General features: G+C 50.2%; 1 protein-coding gene across 7 annotated transcripts in view; it reads left to right on the plus strand.

The window, feature by feature from the left end:
* KCNMA1 (potassium calcium-activated channel subfamily M alpha 1) overlaps positions 1–15,671 on the plus strand; it is a 713,595-nt gene that overhangs the window by 193,294 nt on the left and 504,630 nt on the right. For all 7 annotated transcript variants that reach the window (XM_046653011.1, XM_046653014.1, XM_046653010.1 and 4 more), the window contains exon 2: positions 13,408–13,569. In XM_046653011.1, coding sequence (XP_046508967.1) covers positions 13,408–13,569 — 162 coding nt within the window. The remainder of the gene's footprint in view (positions 1–13,407; positions 13,570–15,671) is intronic.

Raw genomic sequence — 15,671 nt, forward strand, 5'->3', positions numbered from 1 at the left:
CTGATCTTGTTGGGATTTGGTGTTTGTATTTGAAAATGTAGCTGCACTGAGGAACAGCGATTTGGGAGCCAGCACTCAGTTTGAGCTTGAATCATGGAAACTGGCCTGGTTTAGCTAGGATGTCAGTGCTGCCTGGGAAAGGGCTTGCTTCTCCAGTGCTTACTGAACAGAGTTTTAATTTACTCAATCAGTACATATCTATTAATCACTTGCTGTATGCCAAACACTCTGGGTATGAAAAAAATGGACCTTGACTTCAAGGAGCTTTCAGACTAATTGGGGCAATATGACATGCATGAATAAAAAGACAGCTGAGGCTGCCAGCCAGTGCCTGTCTGGTGTTGAGTGAGGGGACTGGGGTGTTGGCATGGGAGTTAGGGCAGGGAGAGCTTTAGGGTGCTGTAGCCAGGGAGAGGGCTTCACCAGACCCCTGGGATTTGATTGAGGGGGGATGAAGATGGGCGGAGAGCAATGGAGAGGGCGTCCTAGGAGTGGGAACGGTGGGCACAAAGGTGTGCAGCTAAGGAGGACCAAATCAGATCAGAGATATCTGGTGGGAGAGCAGGCTCAGTGGGAGCAGGGAGGGCAGCAGGCAGGCCTGAAGACTAGCCTGTTAGGGCTTTGAGTTCTGTCCTATGGGCAGTGAGGAGTGGGGGAGATTTTGAGATTCCAGAAAATATGAACATAATGAAAGCAAAGCAGAACAAAACAAAAAAACAGAATTTGATTAATCATTCTTTTAATACCTTATTAAGTGCCCACTATGTGCCAGGCACTGTTCCAGGCTCTGAGGATGTGGAGGGAGAAAATCAGGCCAAGACCTTGCCCTCCTGGAGCTTACCCCGCCATGGAGGTTGATGGGGAATAAGTGTGCCGTGTCGGAGGTTGGGTAGTGGTGAGTATTGTGAGGAAAAGTGCACAAGCCAAGGGGATGAAAGCTATCTGTCTCCTCTGGGGCATGAGGCTCTTGTTTAGATTGTTCATGAGTTACTCAGCTTTTTACTTTGTGTTGCTTCTGTCTGTTGACTTGGAGGGCAACGTTCAACCACAAGCAATTTATCCCACTTGCTATCTGTTGGTAAATTCTCCCCACTTGTCCCCCGAGTAGTTTGAGCCATGGCAACAATTGCAGGGTTTCCAGGGAGGTTGTTTTAGTTCTGTGTGTTTCCCACTGAAGAGGTAGTGAGGGCTTCCAAACTCAGCAGTGAAGATGGGAACTCAAGCTCTTTGGTTCGGCCCTGACCCCTGACAGCCAACGCGTTCCCTTCTCCCTGCTCTCTGGGCCAGTGCTAGCTGAGCTGTTGGAGCCTGAGGGACCTTGCTTCTATTCCTCAGGCCCTACTTTTTGCTGGCCTGAGTCTGCCCCTGACTGATGTGACAGGCACACCCTCAGCTCCACGTAGTTGGCCTGGCCACTATGAGAGTGACCTCTCTGGGTCTTAATCTGCCCTCTGTAGAATGAGAACTAGGTGAATGGTTCCTAGACTTTCCATGGGACAGTCAATTAAACTTTAAAAAACATAGGGAATATCACAGGGTTGCCAGCGTTTTATTTTGACAAGCAAAGGCATAAAAAAGAAACTGTCAAATGCCAGCTCTGCCATCATTGTCATTTCATTAAAAGGGCATGTTAATACCCAACAAAGGAGTGATGACATAATGTCAAAGAAAAGGACAGTTCTTCCCTGGAGAATGTTTCAGCTGTCTTTCACTGACATGCATACGTTACATCATGCTGCTGCTTTTCATCTCCAAACTCCATTCTGGAGCAGTGCTGTTCCATGGCCTAACACGCATGGACTGCGGCCCAGAGGGCCTGTGAGCCAACCTCCCAGGATCCTTCGCTATGGAAGGCAAGACCCCACCTGGGTCAGGTCTTCTTCCCAATCCACAGATGGCGATATGCTCCCTTCCTTCTTGTGCTTCTCCCTTCTTGACCGTTCCAGTGTCTCTTTCTCTCAGTAATTCCTCTCCAGAAGTGGGGACATCCCCGATTGTCCTAGGCTGCCTTTTGGGAGCTAGGAGAAGCTGAAAGAGGGGAAGAGCCTGTGACCTCACTGACCAAAGGTGCTGGTCCCTCGAACATCTAAGCTCCTTGTCTTTGGGTGGCATTCAGTTGTTCTCCAACCATGGTCACATGCTTCTTTAGACTTTATTTGCCCCTCCCCCAATACCTTGAGTTATAAAAGTTACTATGGCCATGGTATGGAGATTTTCCCCTTCTTTTGTGAAAATGAGGGGTTTGGATTTTCCGTAGGTCTTAGTTATCCATATCCAGGCTGCTTGACTAGAAACCAAATTTGGCCTCTGCTTTGGTGAAGTGGACAGATGAGATTTACTGTCTGGAAAATATGGATTCACATCTTGATGAACTGTTTGTTAGCTGTGGGACCTTAGGCAGATCATTGTCCAAGGTCATACAAGTGCATAGTCGGACACTTAGCTATTAATAGTAACTGCTATTTACTGAGCCCTCACCATGTGCTTTGCATTCGTCATCATGGTTGACCCTCACAGGTACTCTCTGAGGAAGGTATTTGGAAGCCTACTTTTCCAGTGAGGAAACCGAGGCTAGGATGAGGTGGAGTGACTTGCATTGAGTCACGTAGCTGGGAAGAGGGGAAGCCAGGAATCAGACTCAGACTCTCAGACAATGATGCCTGTGCCTCCCACACTTCTCGTGCCACAGCCTCTTGTACGAACAAGGTGTATTTCCTCGAAAAGGCTCCCGCCCTTCTATGACCACAGGCTCTTCCTTTCTAAAGGAAGGGAACCAGACCCCACAAATTCTAAGGTCCCTTGCAGCTCTGACCTCTACAGCTTTGTGACTTTGAGAGTCATTTCATTTTCCAAAAAAAAAAAAAACAACAACAAAGCACTTTCTAAGGGATTTGAGTGATCTCCTTGAAACGAGAAGTCATGCTAGATTGCCTTCTCATAAAATGCAAGATTCTTCCTACATGGAAAAGGGATTTGTATCGAGCTCACTGGGCCTCAGTGGGATTTGCAAGGCCACTGTGCTAACCATAGACCTTCAGAGAGCCCCAGTGCCTCAGTTGTCCATCTTTCAAATGTGTAATAATGCCTAACTTGCGATATTAACAGGATTAACTGAGCTAACACGAGACATTCAGAAAATTGGATTCATTATTAATCCTCCTGAACTTCTGGCCCTGCCTCAGCCTTGCCTGGTGTGATTATAAGTTATTCCTCAACTGGAAAACGAATGTGATTCTTGTCTTCAGACTGGGCCCCTCGGCCGGTTTTCTTGGCTGGGTGATTCCTGAGCAGTTCTCCCCAGTCGCTGAGGCTGAGGGAGCAGAGCTGAGGACTCTGCTAATCCAGTTCCATGTCTTGGATGCTCAGAGAGTGGACTCTGGATTGTCACTCATATGTTCCATGTTATGAAGCTAATTGAAGGAGAAGGAGATCATTATTTTGCAAATGTGGTATATTGGCCAAGATGTTTGCATTAGTCCTGAAAGTTTGGGGTTGACATTAATTTCAAGTAGCAAATGTGGCCATTTGAGAACACATCTCAGCACAGGACATTATGTCTAATGTGTCATTCTCTTCCCAGGTTAGAAACCACTCCCCTAGGCCATTTCTCCAACTCCCTATCCATCCATGGCTGCTTAGAACCAGATTTAGATGTCTGTATTACAAAATGTTGTTATTTAGAAGCCATAGGGTCTAAGAGGATTGTTTCAGTAGTAGTAATAAACAGCATTTCATAAGGAGATTCCATCTCTTCTTTGTATGTTTGTCTATCCTGAGGCAGCAAGGACTAGAAGAAAAACATGGCCTTTAGTCTTAGAATAGGCTAGATTTAAATTTCAGCTCTGCCACTTACAAGATGAGTGATCTTGGAAATTACCCAATCTCTCTGAGCCTCATAACATTCCTACCTCGCAGGCTTGTTGTGAGGATTGAATAAGATGCTGTAGAACCACCAAGGAGAGAACACGACACGTAGATGCAAGAGGGAATCAAGCATTTCCTGAGGGCCAGCTGACCCCCTGAGTGCTCAGGAGACTGGTGAGCAGCTTAGAGTGTGGCCCAGAGAAGAGCCCGAAAGGACCTCCATCCTCCCCCAGAATTTCACACCACTGGACATGTGTAAGTGAGGGATTTACAATCCAGACCTCAAGGTCACAGTTTCAGAGCCAGACAGAACCTTGGGGAGCGTTTACACAGCCTCTTTGAAATTGAGACAAAGAAGCCTGAGGCACAAAGATGGTAAGCAACTTGTTGAAGGTCACACAGCCCCACAAAGACCTGTGAAGAGCGCTTGTTCACACACAGCACAGGGGTGCTCCTCAGAGTGAGAATCTGGACGGCGCACACAGGAAGCAATAGCTAAAAATGCCTATGATGGTGAAATATCTTGTGAGACCCAGTAAACTCGGATGATTTCCCAACATCCCAGAACAATCACTTTATCCAAGCTTCTTTTTAAGCTCCAGTGGCCTGAATCTGTGCCTCTTTCCTGGATGTGTAGCCTGCAGTTAGCACATGGGTTCATCTGAGACAAATGTGGTCCCAGGGGATGGATCAGGAGGCTGCAAGGTGCAAGGGGGCCTCTGACCTTCCAGGGAGGGGCTGGGTAAGTGGACCTTCCCAAGGGCAGAAACTCACCATGCCACTCCCTCCCACCAGCTCTGGGTGGGGCCTGGGTCCTCTGCCGCCCTCTCTCCCCTGCCCATGAATATTAGAGCAACCGCCTCCCCTCTCCTCTCCCTTTGCAGAACTCTTGCCATGAAAATTCCAGCTGGTGGTGCCCACATTACGCTTTATTTGCTTGAGCTGCTTTAGGTAATCGGCCTAATCCCTAATATGCAGGATTATTGGTACCTAGGAGAATCCCACAGCCGGGCCACCTGCCCAGGATGGGGAAGAGGCTGCCGGGGGAGTTCCCTCTTAGCTTCTTTGGCAGGAGTGGAGGTAGCTGGAGGACCCTTCCCCAGCATTTAGACCTGGGCAGAGGAGCCAGGAGAGAGGCCCACATGGAGGTATTGTAGGTTTTGAAGTTCAGGCATTTCTGGGTCTTAGGCCAAACTGTGCCACAGAATGTCATAATCATTGCCATGAAATAAAGCTAAAACGGGTCTGTGGACTTTTACTCAGTGGATTTCAAATTTTTTTTCTGCAGAAAGCCCCTTCACTCGGATGCAATCTAGCACAGAACTTTAAAGGTGAAAACTACTTAGTGTAGAAAGGCCTTGATTTTCCTGGGGGCCGGGGGACCTTGCCTCCTTTGTCTTCCTTTGCTAACCCCCTAAGGCATCTAACAGAATGCACAACACTGGGCTCCAAAGAGCAGAAAACTGTGGGTTAAACCCACTGCTCGCCCTGTTTCTCAGATGACGACTTTGCTTGGAGAGGTTAAGTGACTGGCCAAGGTCACACAGCCTGTCCCTGGCAGAGGCGGGGCTAGAATGCAAGCTTCCTAACTTTCGGCACAGAGCTCTTCACCCTGCCACCATCTGCCTAACAGGAGAGAAGGACTGCCGCTCTGTGCTCAGCGGAGGGTGGCTGCATACGGGGCTGCTGGGTCAGTTTTGGTGGATGAGAGGGGGCAGGGAGAGCCAGGGGAGGTTGCTGGGGATGGAGCGAGGATGGGGGCTCCAGGCAGATGGAAGGAATAACTCAGAAGCAGAATCTGTCAGTGCCAGTTCGGGAGAAATGGCTTTCTGATGTCGACCAGAGAAACTTGAGGACAAAGTAGGCCTGTGAGACATGAGGAGAGGACAGGTGGTGGCTTCTAGGTCCTTCTTTGCCCTGCAGCCTCTGGAAGTGGAGCACAGAGGAAATGCCCTGTGGTGCCAAGGCCCTGGGCAGAGGGTCCAGGCATGGACATCCAGGGATGGAAGGTGCTCCTGGCCCCTACTCTGATACCAGAGGGATTAGGGGAGGCAGTTCTCTATCAGACTCCCTGCCCCCCGGGTGCCTCAGACCCTCCCTGCAGGACTCGGCCAAGATTGCCTCCCAGGGTGTTGGAGTGCCTAGGGCCACTGGGCAGAGCAGGCAGGCATTAAGGCCCTCTGAGGATGCTGATGGCGCCGAGGGAGGCTGAATCTTCTCCTTTGGTGGCATCTGCCTAGAGAACCGTGGTGCTTAGCAGGAGGTTTTCACAGCCTGTCAGCTCTGCCATGTCCATTTCCAATTCGATGCTCTGCTCCATGAAGGATGATTTATGGTTCCAAGCTGGTTCTTGGCTGAGAAAGGACCCGTGTCCCTCTGTCCTTGATTTAACCGCCCTCTCAAGGCACAGGGACCTAGAAGAAGGGTGTCTGAGGCCCACACAGTACCCAGACGTGGGGTGAATTGAGTGCTCATGATGATGATAAACCTTTCGCTGGTACTTTGCAACAGCCAATAATCCTTGTGCATGCACAGCTACTCATGCTGCCTCTGGGAGGACGTTAGGACAGGTTCTTTTCTCTTTCTGGTGTCAGACAGCTGGGTTTAAATCTCAACTGTGTCTTCCTGGAACAGCTCCTTGACCCCTTGTCTACAAATGAGTGCATTCGTACCCACATCATAGAGTTACTGGGACGATGCTCAAAAACGGTAGCCAGTGTTATCATCACCACTGATTAGTAGTATTATCTGTTCTAGATATTGTGCTTGCCAAGAATCGACTTCCCATTTGCTGCAGCTCTCCTTTCTCCTTCCTCTACTCCTTCCCTTCCTCCACCCTTCCTTCGTACCTTTCACCAAGATGTGTCAAGTGCTTACTCTGAGCTTCTAATGTTTCCTTGTTGAGGATCCAGCAGTGAGCAAAAGAGATGAAATTCTTTCCCTTATGGAGCTTACAGTACGCAGGTTACCAGATGGTGGTATAAATGCTCCGAGGAGGTATAGAGCATGGATGGGGAGTGATCAGGGTGAGGTGGGGTGGCAGGGAAGCATTCATCAGTAAGGTAAGGATTTGAACAAAGACCTGAGCGAGACGCCAGAGCAGCTATGTGGATATCTTGGGTCGGGGAGCAGCCAGTGCAATCAGCCCGAGATGGGGGTGGGCCTGGAACATTCAGGCAGCATAAGGAGGCTGATGAGCCTACAGTGTGTGAGTGAGTGAGTGGGAGACTCGTAGGGTGACGGGCAGGAGCGGGACAGATGGGTGAGTTGGACCATGTAAAGTATGACTTGTCCTCTGAGTAGGACGAGAAGCTAAGGGGTGGGTGTCGGCCTGGCAGGGACAGGATCTGAATTATATTTTTAAGAGTAGTTTTCCTCCCAGATGATCACTACTTCAACAGCTTCCCAGATCTGGGATGAGGAGCCAGTGTCCAAAGAATTGAGACATAATTAAACCCGAGACAGACTTGGAGTTTCAGGACTAGGGGCAGTCCCAGCATGGAGCAGTGAGTGGACTCTGGAACGCTCCTGGTGGCTGGCCTCCCCATCCCCAGTCCAGTCACCTGGCAGGTGTGGTGCCCAGGGTGGCCCTTGGCACCTGGCTCAGCCTGACAGGTGTTGGTGCAAGTGTGCCCAGGGGTGAGCAAACTCAGTCGGGCGGGAGCAGGTGTGGCAGTGCCTCACAGGACGGGTGTGGCCAGCATGGCCGGCCTCATGGCAGGACTTGGCAGTTCCAACATCCTGTTGGGGTGCAGGCAGATAACCAGGGCCCTGCCTGACAAGGCGCAGTTGGGTGGGGATCTGAGAGTTGAGCCACATGTTCTGCGAGGGCTGGCTTTGGAGTCCAGGACTCCTTTCTCCACAGCAGCACTGCTTCCTGCTCAGAATCAGAGGGCAGCAATGCTATCCTTGCGCACCTTTCATAAAGCAATTGGTCCTTTCAGAAAGTGCTGTGTTTCCCCCTTACCAGATTACAAGGCAGGACTCGTCTCTATTTACAGAAGAGTCTTTGAGAAATGAAATGACTTGTCCAAGGCTATCCAGAAGAGCTGGACTTGGACTTGGGTATCTTTCCATCCTCGGAGATCATCCTACCACATCACAGACTCAATGTTCCCAGTATACTGGGTCCAATTCAGGAAGGATGAGAGACGGAGAGACAGCCCGGATCTGATGATTGGGGGTTGTGGGGTCCTGGGATTAGGACAGCCTTGCTCCCCAGCACTGGGCCAGGGCAGCTCCCACTTCTGGGGAAGGCTGGGCCTTTGAAGCTAAGAAGGGCTGCCCTGTGGGGCCCCGACACCCAAACCTGCCCGAAAGAGGCCAGGTGGAGGCTTCTGCTGGTCCTAGGAACACCCAGACTCCAGGTTGCAGGCTGGTGAGGCAGAGGGAACTGCTTGGGAGTGATGGCTTGCCTTGAGCTAGATTTGGAGGAATCATCTTGTCAGGGAGGCAACAAGAATGCGAGAAATAAAGCCAGCCAGGAGTTTATGTCTTGGCTCGGTGGTTGCCTGGCTGGGCTGGGTGACACTGGGCATGTGGCTTCCCCCCAGGTCCTCAGTGTTCTCATCTCTACAGTGAGGGGTTGGGCATCTGAAGGGATTGCTGAGGTCCCTTCTCAGGCTTTGAGATACGTGCTCTGTATAGTGGGTACTGGGGATTGTGGTACTGTTGGGCCGTAGGCCACAGGTGACATAGGAGGTATGAGGCTTTCTGTGGCCATGTCAACAGAAAGCCACTGAACAGAATGCTGGTAAAAGGAATGGGAAGAAGGCAAAAAAGGGATGAGGCCATGAGCCTGTGAGAGGCTGCTCATGTGGGCAGGCAGTAGGAGGGGACTGCTGGCCACCCTGTTCTCCAGTGTCCCCCCCAGATACCTGTACCCTGCAGCCCTCCTCACCCTCTGGTCTTGGCATTGTCCCCAGGAGGCAGCTGTGGCTTGTTTTACACAAGACTCTGGTCGGGGAGTGGTCAGGGCTGGAGGGAAGAATGGCCTCCAAGGCAACACCGAGCCGCTTTCTCAAGGGGATGGCTACAGCGGGACCTCCACCTTCCAGGATACCCCCCTGCCCCACCCAGTCCCAGCTTTTCTCTGCTCCTCCCTCCTCCATGTTCCTCTTCCCTACTAGGAATCCTTTTCTCCATTTCAGAGAATTTCCGGTGGCCTGTCTGTGGCCCGGGTAGCCAGAGCCTGCAGCTGGTGGGGTTTCTCTCTTTTACACACACATGCATGTGCACACACACACAGTGATTTTCTAGAGGATGAGCGGGGATCAGGACCAGGTCTTTCCTGACATGGGGGAGCCTGTCTGACCTTGCTCAGGAGTCCTCCCTGCACAGGGGCTGGGTCCTTCCCTGCAGTGGGAAGTGGAAGATGTGGGGCTTGATGATGCCCACTGTGCTATTCAGACCAAAGCACCTCTTCCCCCTGAGGCAGCACTCTGCGGGGCACAGGAGAGAGCAGTGTGCGGGGACCCAGGAGTCAACCTCTCTAGGGGCCTCAGTCTCATCTCAAATGGGACGTTGATCTGATGGAGTTTAGAGTCAGGAGAGATCTAGGAGTCATCTGGTCCAGGGCTCACTCTGTGTAGGAATCCCTGCCCTAGCTGTCCTTGGGAGAGTGCCACACAGCTCCTGCTGGAACCCCTCCAGAAGTTGAGGCACCTGAGCTCCCAGGCGCCCATTACCTGTATGAAGGATCATAGCCGTTAGAACCTAAACTTGGTTATCCTCCATTCTGTAATTCTTTTTGTTTGTTTGTTTTTGTTTTTGCCGAGGAAGATTTGCCTGAGCTAACATCTGCTGCCCATCTTCCTCTTTTTGTATGTGAGCTGTCACCACAGCACGGCCACTGACAGATGAGTGGTATAGATCTGCGCCTGGGAACTGAACCTGGGCCACTGAAGTGGAGCATGCTGAACTTAACCACTAGGCCACCAGGGCTGGCCCCTCCATTCTTTAATTATTTATTAAGGTTTCACTTTGACCAAGTGTCCCTCCCTGGGCCACCAATTGATGAAGTGGTGCAGCTTTAACTGAACATCCTTGGAGGTAGCCAGTCCCATTAATGGGTGGGTGCTCTGCCTCAGCAGCTATAACTGCTGTATGCCAGGCACCATGCCAAGCGCTGTGCATCACTTATCTCACGTCAGCTTTGCCACCACCTTGATGGGGTTGGCATGCCTACCCCTGTTTCACGTGGAGGAGGCTGAGGCTCGTGAGCTGACATGCCCGTGGTAGTCAGCTTGTAAGCGGTGGAGCAGACCTAAGCCCAGGTGGGCCCTCTGCCTCGAGCCCAAGCTCTCAGACTCTGTGCCTCCCCCTGAGAAATGCCTGCTCTCAGTTGCTCTGCCTGTAAAATGGGGATAATTCCACCTGCCTGTTGGATTTAGGATAAGCTCTAAGTGAGATGATGCATAGAAAGCACTTCATTTTTAGCTGCTGGCACCCAGTTCTGGCTTGATAAATGGTGGTCAATCACTATAGACTCTGCCCCTTTGCACCACCCCCACCTCCCTCATGTGTCCTCAACAAGCCCAAAACCTCTCTGGGCCTCTGCCGTCTTTCCTCTGGGGTGTGGATTATACCTGCTCCCGGTGAGGGGTGCTTTGGCCATAGTAGGTTAGAGATGGACAGGGCCTTTCCCGTCAGGCCAAGGAGCCCTAACCTGGCCACTGGCATCCGGCTTTGCAGAGCTCCCACCTCCTCTTCATTCCCCCACCCCCGCCACTCCCCCAGTCCTGCCTCGCACACGTGATAATTAAGCACACAACATCTAGTGTAAGCAAATAATAACAAGGGCATTATGTCCCTTTAGTCTGTGTGTTTCTTTGCCTTTCATAAAGTAATTAAAATAACGAATGCCTTGTTAAACAATCTGTAAGAGAACTGGCGAGAGCGTTATCTGCCATATACCTCTTGCGCCGTGAAGTACTGAAGCATGGAAACCACTGTGATGGAGAGAACTCCCTGCCTCCCAGCCCTCTTCATGCCATTCTCTCCTCCAGGGTCAGCCAGGTGGCTGTGGAGCCTGAGCCCGGAGGGTTGAGGAGCAGTGAGCTAGCCCTCCAGGCCTCCAGGCTGTGGCCATGGACCAGTTCAGAAATGTCCCTAAGGGACACTACTCAAAAGGAAACATAAGAGCCTCTGATTTGTGGGCCTTCTCCCTTCCCTGATCTCTTCCCAGTCCACCCCACATTCTCTGTTTCTGTGCTTGGGTGAAGGGCGAGGCCAGGAAAGAGCTGGGGTTAATATGTGTGTCCCATTTCAGTTCAGGGCAGGGATGATCAAGCCATGCCAGAATAAGTAAGAGCAATAGTTCTCAAAGTGGGATTCCCAGGCCAGCAGCATCAGCATTACCTGGGAACTCGTTAGAAATGCTGGTTTGAGGAGGGGTGCAGCACTCGGTGCTTTAACCAGCCCTCCGGGTGCTTCTGATGCCCGCTGAAGTTTGAGAACCACTCCTAGAGTGTCAATGCTCAAGGAGAAGTGGAAGGTGGGGGGACTAATTAATCGAACATGTATTATGTGCTTTGGGCACTGGTTAATCCCAGAAAAACCCATGGGGCAGGCAATATAGTCCCTGTCTTATAGGGAAGGGCCCACAGGGGTGGAGGAACTGATTCTACATCTTCAATTACTAAGGCTGCCCTGGGTCTGGGCCTCCATGTCTTCCACAACACGCACCTGTGCAGAGTCTTCACATGGCCAAGACTTGGGGTCCTAACAGGCCACTGAGACTGTCCTTAGCCTTGGGCAGAACGCTCCATGGATGTCAGCAGGCAGCCCCCAAATATGCCCAACCTGTGCTCCCCCACCCCCTGCCCAGTTTCCTCTTGGACTGTTCTAGTCCTGTGGGGCCCAATATGCTTGGAAATAAAACATGAGCTCTGGTGTTGTTTCTCTCTTCCCAGCTTCTCCAAGCCAGGGGAGGCTGAAGGCGGAGGCGTCAGGAGCAGCTTCCGGCCTGCCTGCAAGTCTCCAAGAAGATGACTCACCCAGCACCTCCCAGCTCCCCTCTCTCCACTCTGCCTCACCCCTTGCCCGCTGCTGCTTCAGACAGGGGTTTTCACCTCTGCCGTAGGTTACCCCACCCCCTACTCTAAATCACAGTGATTTCCAGTGTCGATTTGCTTTGGAAATTAATTCTAGCGTTTTCAATGATGAACATACTTTGCTGATATCTTTTTGAACATCTATATCTGCAAAAATAGTCAGTGGGTATTTGAGTAGGGGGCCCAGTTAAATTTAAATTTTGGATATATAATGAATAAGTTTTTATTATGAGTACCATGTGATATTTGAAGCATACTTACACTAAAAAGGTATCTGCTGTTTATGTGAAATTTGCATTTCTCTGGGTATCCTGTATTTTACTGGGCCACCCTAAGCCTGGGCTCTGTGGTCAGTGAGGGGCTTATACTCATAACCCTTTTTATTCATTCATTTAGGTTTGTTGAGCCAGGTGCTCTTTTAGGCACTCAGGATACAGCTGTTGGGGGAGGCAGACTGTAAAGGAAATAAGTGAGTGAATTATAGAGTGTATTAGAGGTTTTAAATGCTATGGGGAAGAATAAAGCAGAAAGGTGGTACTGTCAGAAGGCAGAGTTGCAACTTTAAAAGAGTAGCCACAGAAGACCTAATTGAAAAGGTAATATCTGAGTAGACTTGAGAGCTGTGAGGCAGCAAACCATGCTCTCTGTGGGAGAAGAGTATTCCAGGCAGAGGGCACACTGCATGTAGAAATGGACAGTTTAGGGTCCCATATGGGGTTCAGTCATCTGATGAGTTCAGTCTTGTTTCCTCAAGCACATTTTAAGCCATGAAAGGGAATGTATTGTCTCCTATAACTGAAAAGTTCGGATTTCAGGCACAGCTGGATTCTGGTGTTCAAATGATGACATCAGTATTCTCTCACTTCTACTTTCCTCTCTGCTGCTTCATTCTCAGGGAAGGATTGCCCTTCCTACTCTTCCCAGCACAAGTCTTGTGCTTGAGTCATATTGGGTTGGCATGGGTCGCATGGCCATCCCTGGCCCAATCACTGTTGCCAGGGACGTGGAATGGTCCAATTGACCCGTCTTCATTCTTGGAGCCAGCGTGAGCCTATTAGTCCCTTTAGAATCACACAGACTGAGATGACGAGATGGAGATTTCCTCAGGAAATGTGTTCCTGTGGGAAGGGCATGAAGGCTGAGCAGGCAGAACACAGCATGCCAACCCACGTTCCTCCCAGCCACTCTGTGACCCCTGCAGGACGCTTCGCCTTCTGAGCTGTGTGATTTTTTTTCTTTAAAGCAGGAAGAGAATAATCTCCTTCTTCTTTCTTTCACAAAGATATTTTAAGAGGAAATAAAGAGAAGATTCTTTTAAAAATGACTTTAAAAAGATCAAAGCCATATCCATCCCTTCTGCGCTACACCTGTGCCTTCAAGCCAGTGCCCACCTCAGCCTGGACCCTTCCAGTTTGGTTCTTTGGGTGGGGCTGTGTTTTTTAAATCCAGTTGGTCCCTATGTCTCAACCTTTGTTCTCTCTGTTGCCAGGAGGCCCAGAAGATTAATAATGGCTCAAGCCAGGCGGATGGCACTCTCAAGCCAGTGGATGAAAAAGAGGAGGCGGTGGCTGCTGAGGTCGGCTGGATGACCTCCGTGAAGGACTGGGCGGGGGTGATGATATCTGCCCAGACACTGACTGGCAGAGTCCTGGTGAGTCCCCAACTCCCTCTTCACATTGGTCCTGCTCTCTGGTCCTTGATTGCTTTGTTTATAGGGACGTGGTGTTTCACTGAGTCTTCTCCAGGCCACTGGCTATTGGGAGGTGGGGGTGAGCAGGAAGTGCTTATATATGGTCATGGAGGACAGTCTGGGTTCTTCATGCACATCTAACCCAGTGGTTTTTGGAAGGATTTGCAGAGAGTGGGCCAGGTCCAGGGAGAGAAGGTCTTTTGGGGAGGGAGCCAGGGAGTTCTGAGTGTGTGTGTGTGTGTGTGTGCGTTTGCTAGCCTTCTGAGGATGCTACTGTGGTCCTCTGGCCATCATGCAGAGAGCCTCTTTTGGGGGCAGTTTCCTAATCTCCTGCCCTATGTGACCTGGATCTTGCCCACAGTGGAAATCCTCAGTCATGCTGGTGGTGAAACTTGTTGGCAGCCTACCTGCAGCCGCCTTGCCCCATTTGGTGCATTGCCCATATGACTTTATTTCTGATGAGGCTGTCTCCTAGCTCCATCTACAGCCAGCACTCATCCTCCTCCTTCTCTGTGCATCTCCTGCATTCTCTCTGATCTGCTTGTATAGAGCTTGGCTTCACTGGCTGGTTGAGACCATGAGTGAGCTTCTGGTTCTTGGCAAGTATTGAGGGTGGGACAAGCATAGAATGACCAACCATCCCAGTTTGCCTGGGACTGAAGAGTACCTGGGACATTGGTCTTTCAGTGCAAAGACTAGGCAAACAGGCATGAATTGTTCACTCTGAACTGGCTGTACTCCTGCCATATGTGGGCTCTTCCCTGGGGTAGCCATGCCCACCAGCTTTCTTTGGCCTGCTTTGGGTCAGGAGTTTCCCTGAGAAGGATGTAACATTCAAAATGATTTCTTGTTATGATTCTGGAAGCTGTTTTGTATGGGCTGCCCTTCCTGGGCCTGAAGCTGGGGCTCAGTCAAGAGTCATTTGGCTCATAGATAGAATGAATGGGGGTGCCCTGATGGCTGGGAGGATCGAAGATCAGGCAGAGATGCTGGAAAATAGATGTCAGCGCCCTCAACGTTTTGTGGCAAAAACTCAGTGAGGAGATGATAGTAGCTGTAGGGAGGTAGTGAAAATTTCACCATCAGAATCCTTCTTGGGGAGAACTCTACGTTATGTTTGGGATAAATACCTCACAAATGGCTTGAAGGAAAAAGTAAGACACTGAATGCCATGCTTGAGTGACAAAGGTGATGGCCAAGCAGGCTTTAAAGAGGACAGGGTTCTGTTAACTGAGGGACCAGTCCTGAGCTGAGCCTTCTGAAGAGTCCAGATATGAAGCCCTGGCTGATATCAATTGGTGGCATAATAGAAAGGGGAGAAATTTAAAGTTGGGGTTTTGGCGGAGGAGGAAAGAGAAACTGGTGAGGCCAGGTGCTGCATGAGGAAGACAGAGAGGGGACGATCTGGGTTGGTGGGGCCCAGGAGAGACTGGGCAGCACTGAGTGTCTAATGAGGCATTGAGGGTGGCTTATTCTGGACTGTGCTTTGTAACCACCATCCTGTCTGCCCTCCTGATTCTTCAGTAAAGTTTCCATTGCTCTTTTGTGCTTGTATATGAGTGGATTCTATATGGGAAACTTAAAGACACTGAATTCTGGGTCTGGGCATTCATGTGGGATGAAATGGCGGCACTGCATTCTATACGGATGGTGGTGATGATAGATGATGAACAGCTGACCGTTTGGTTACACAAATAACACCTGCTACTTCCATGTGGCCGTTGTCAACAGTTCTAATTATCTTTGTCAGCATTAACCGAAAGCTACCAAGCACTTACTCTGGGCCAGGTGATTTTTTTCAGGCGTGTGGAAAACAAGAATGATCCTGATTTCATTGTACCATGGGTGGAAGTTTTTGAAGGAATGTCCGGAGGAGAAATACTATGGGTACAAGCATTGTGTGTGTGTGTGCGTATGGGGGGTGGCCGAGTCTACGGGAAGTATAGGGGATCATGAAAGCCTTGCTAGGGAGGAAAGCCTTTAAGCTGAAACCTCTGTTTCAAGATGAATTGAACACATGCTTTATGATAGAGATGATATAAAAAATAAAAAAATAAAAACAT

This window comes from Equus quagga, chromosome 2, assembly GCF_021613505.1.
Source record: "Equus quagga isolate Etosha38 chromosome 2, UCLA_HA_Equagga_1.0, whole genome shotgun sequence".
In the NCBI taxonomy this organism is placed as follows: Eukaryota; Metazoa; Chordata; class Mammalia; order Perissodactyla; family Equidae; genus Equus; species Equus quagga.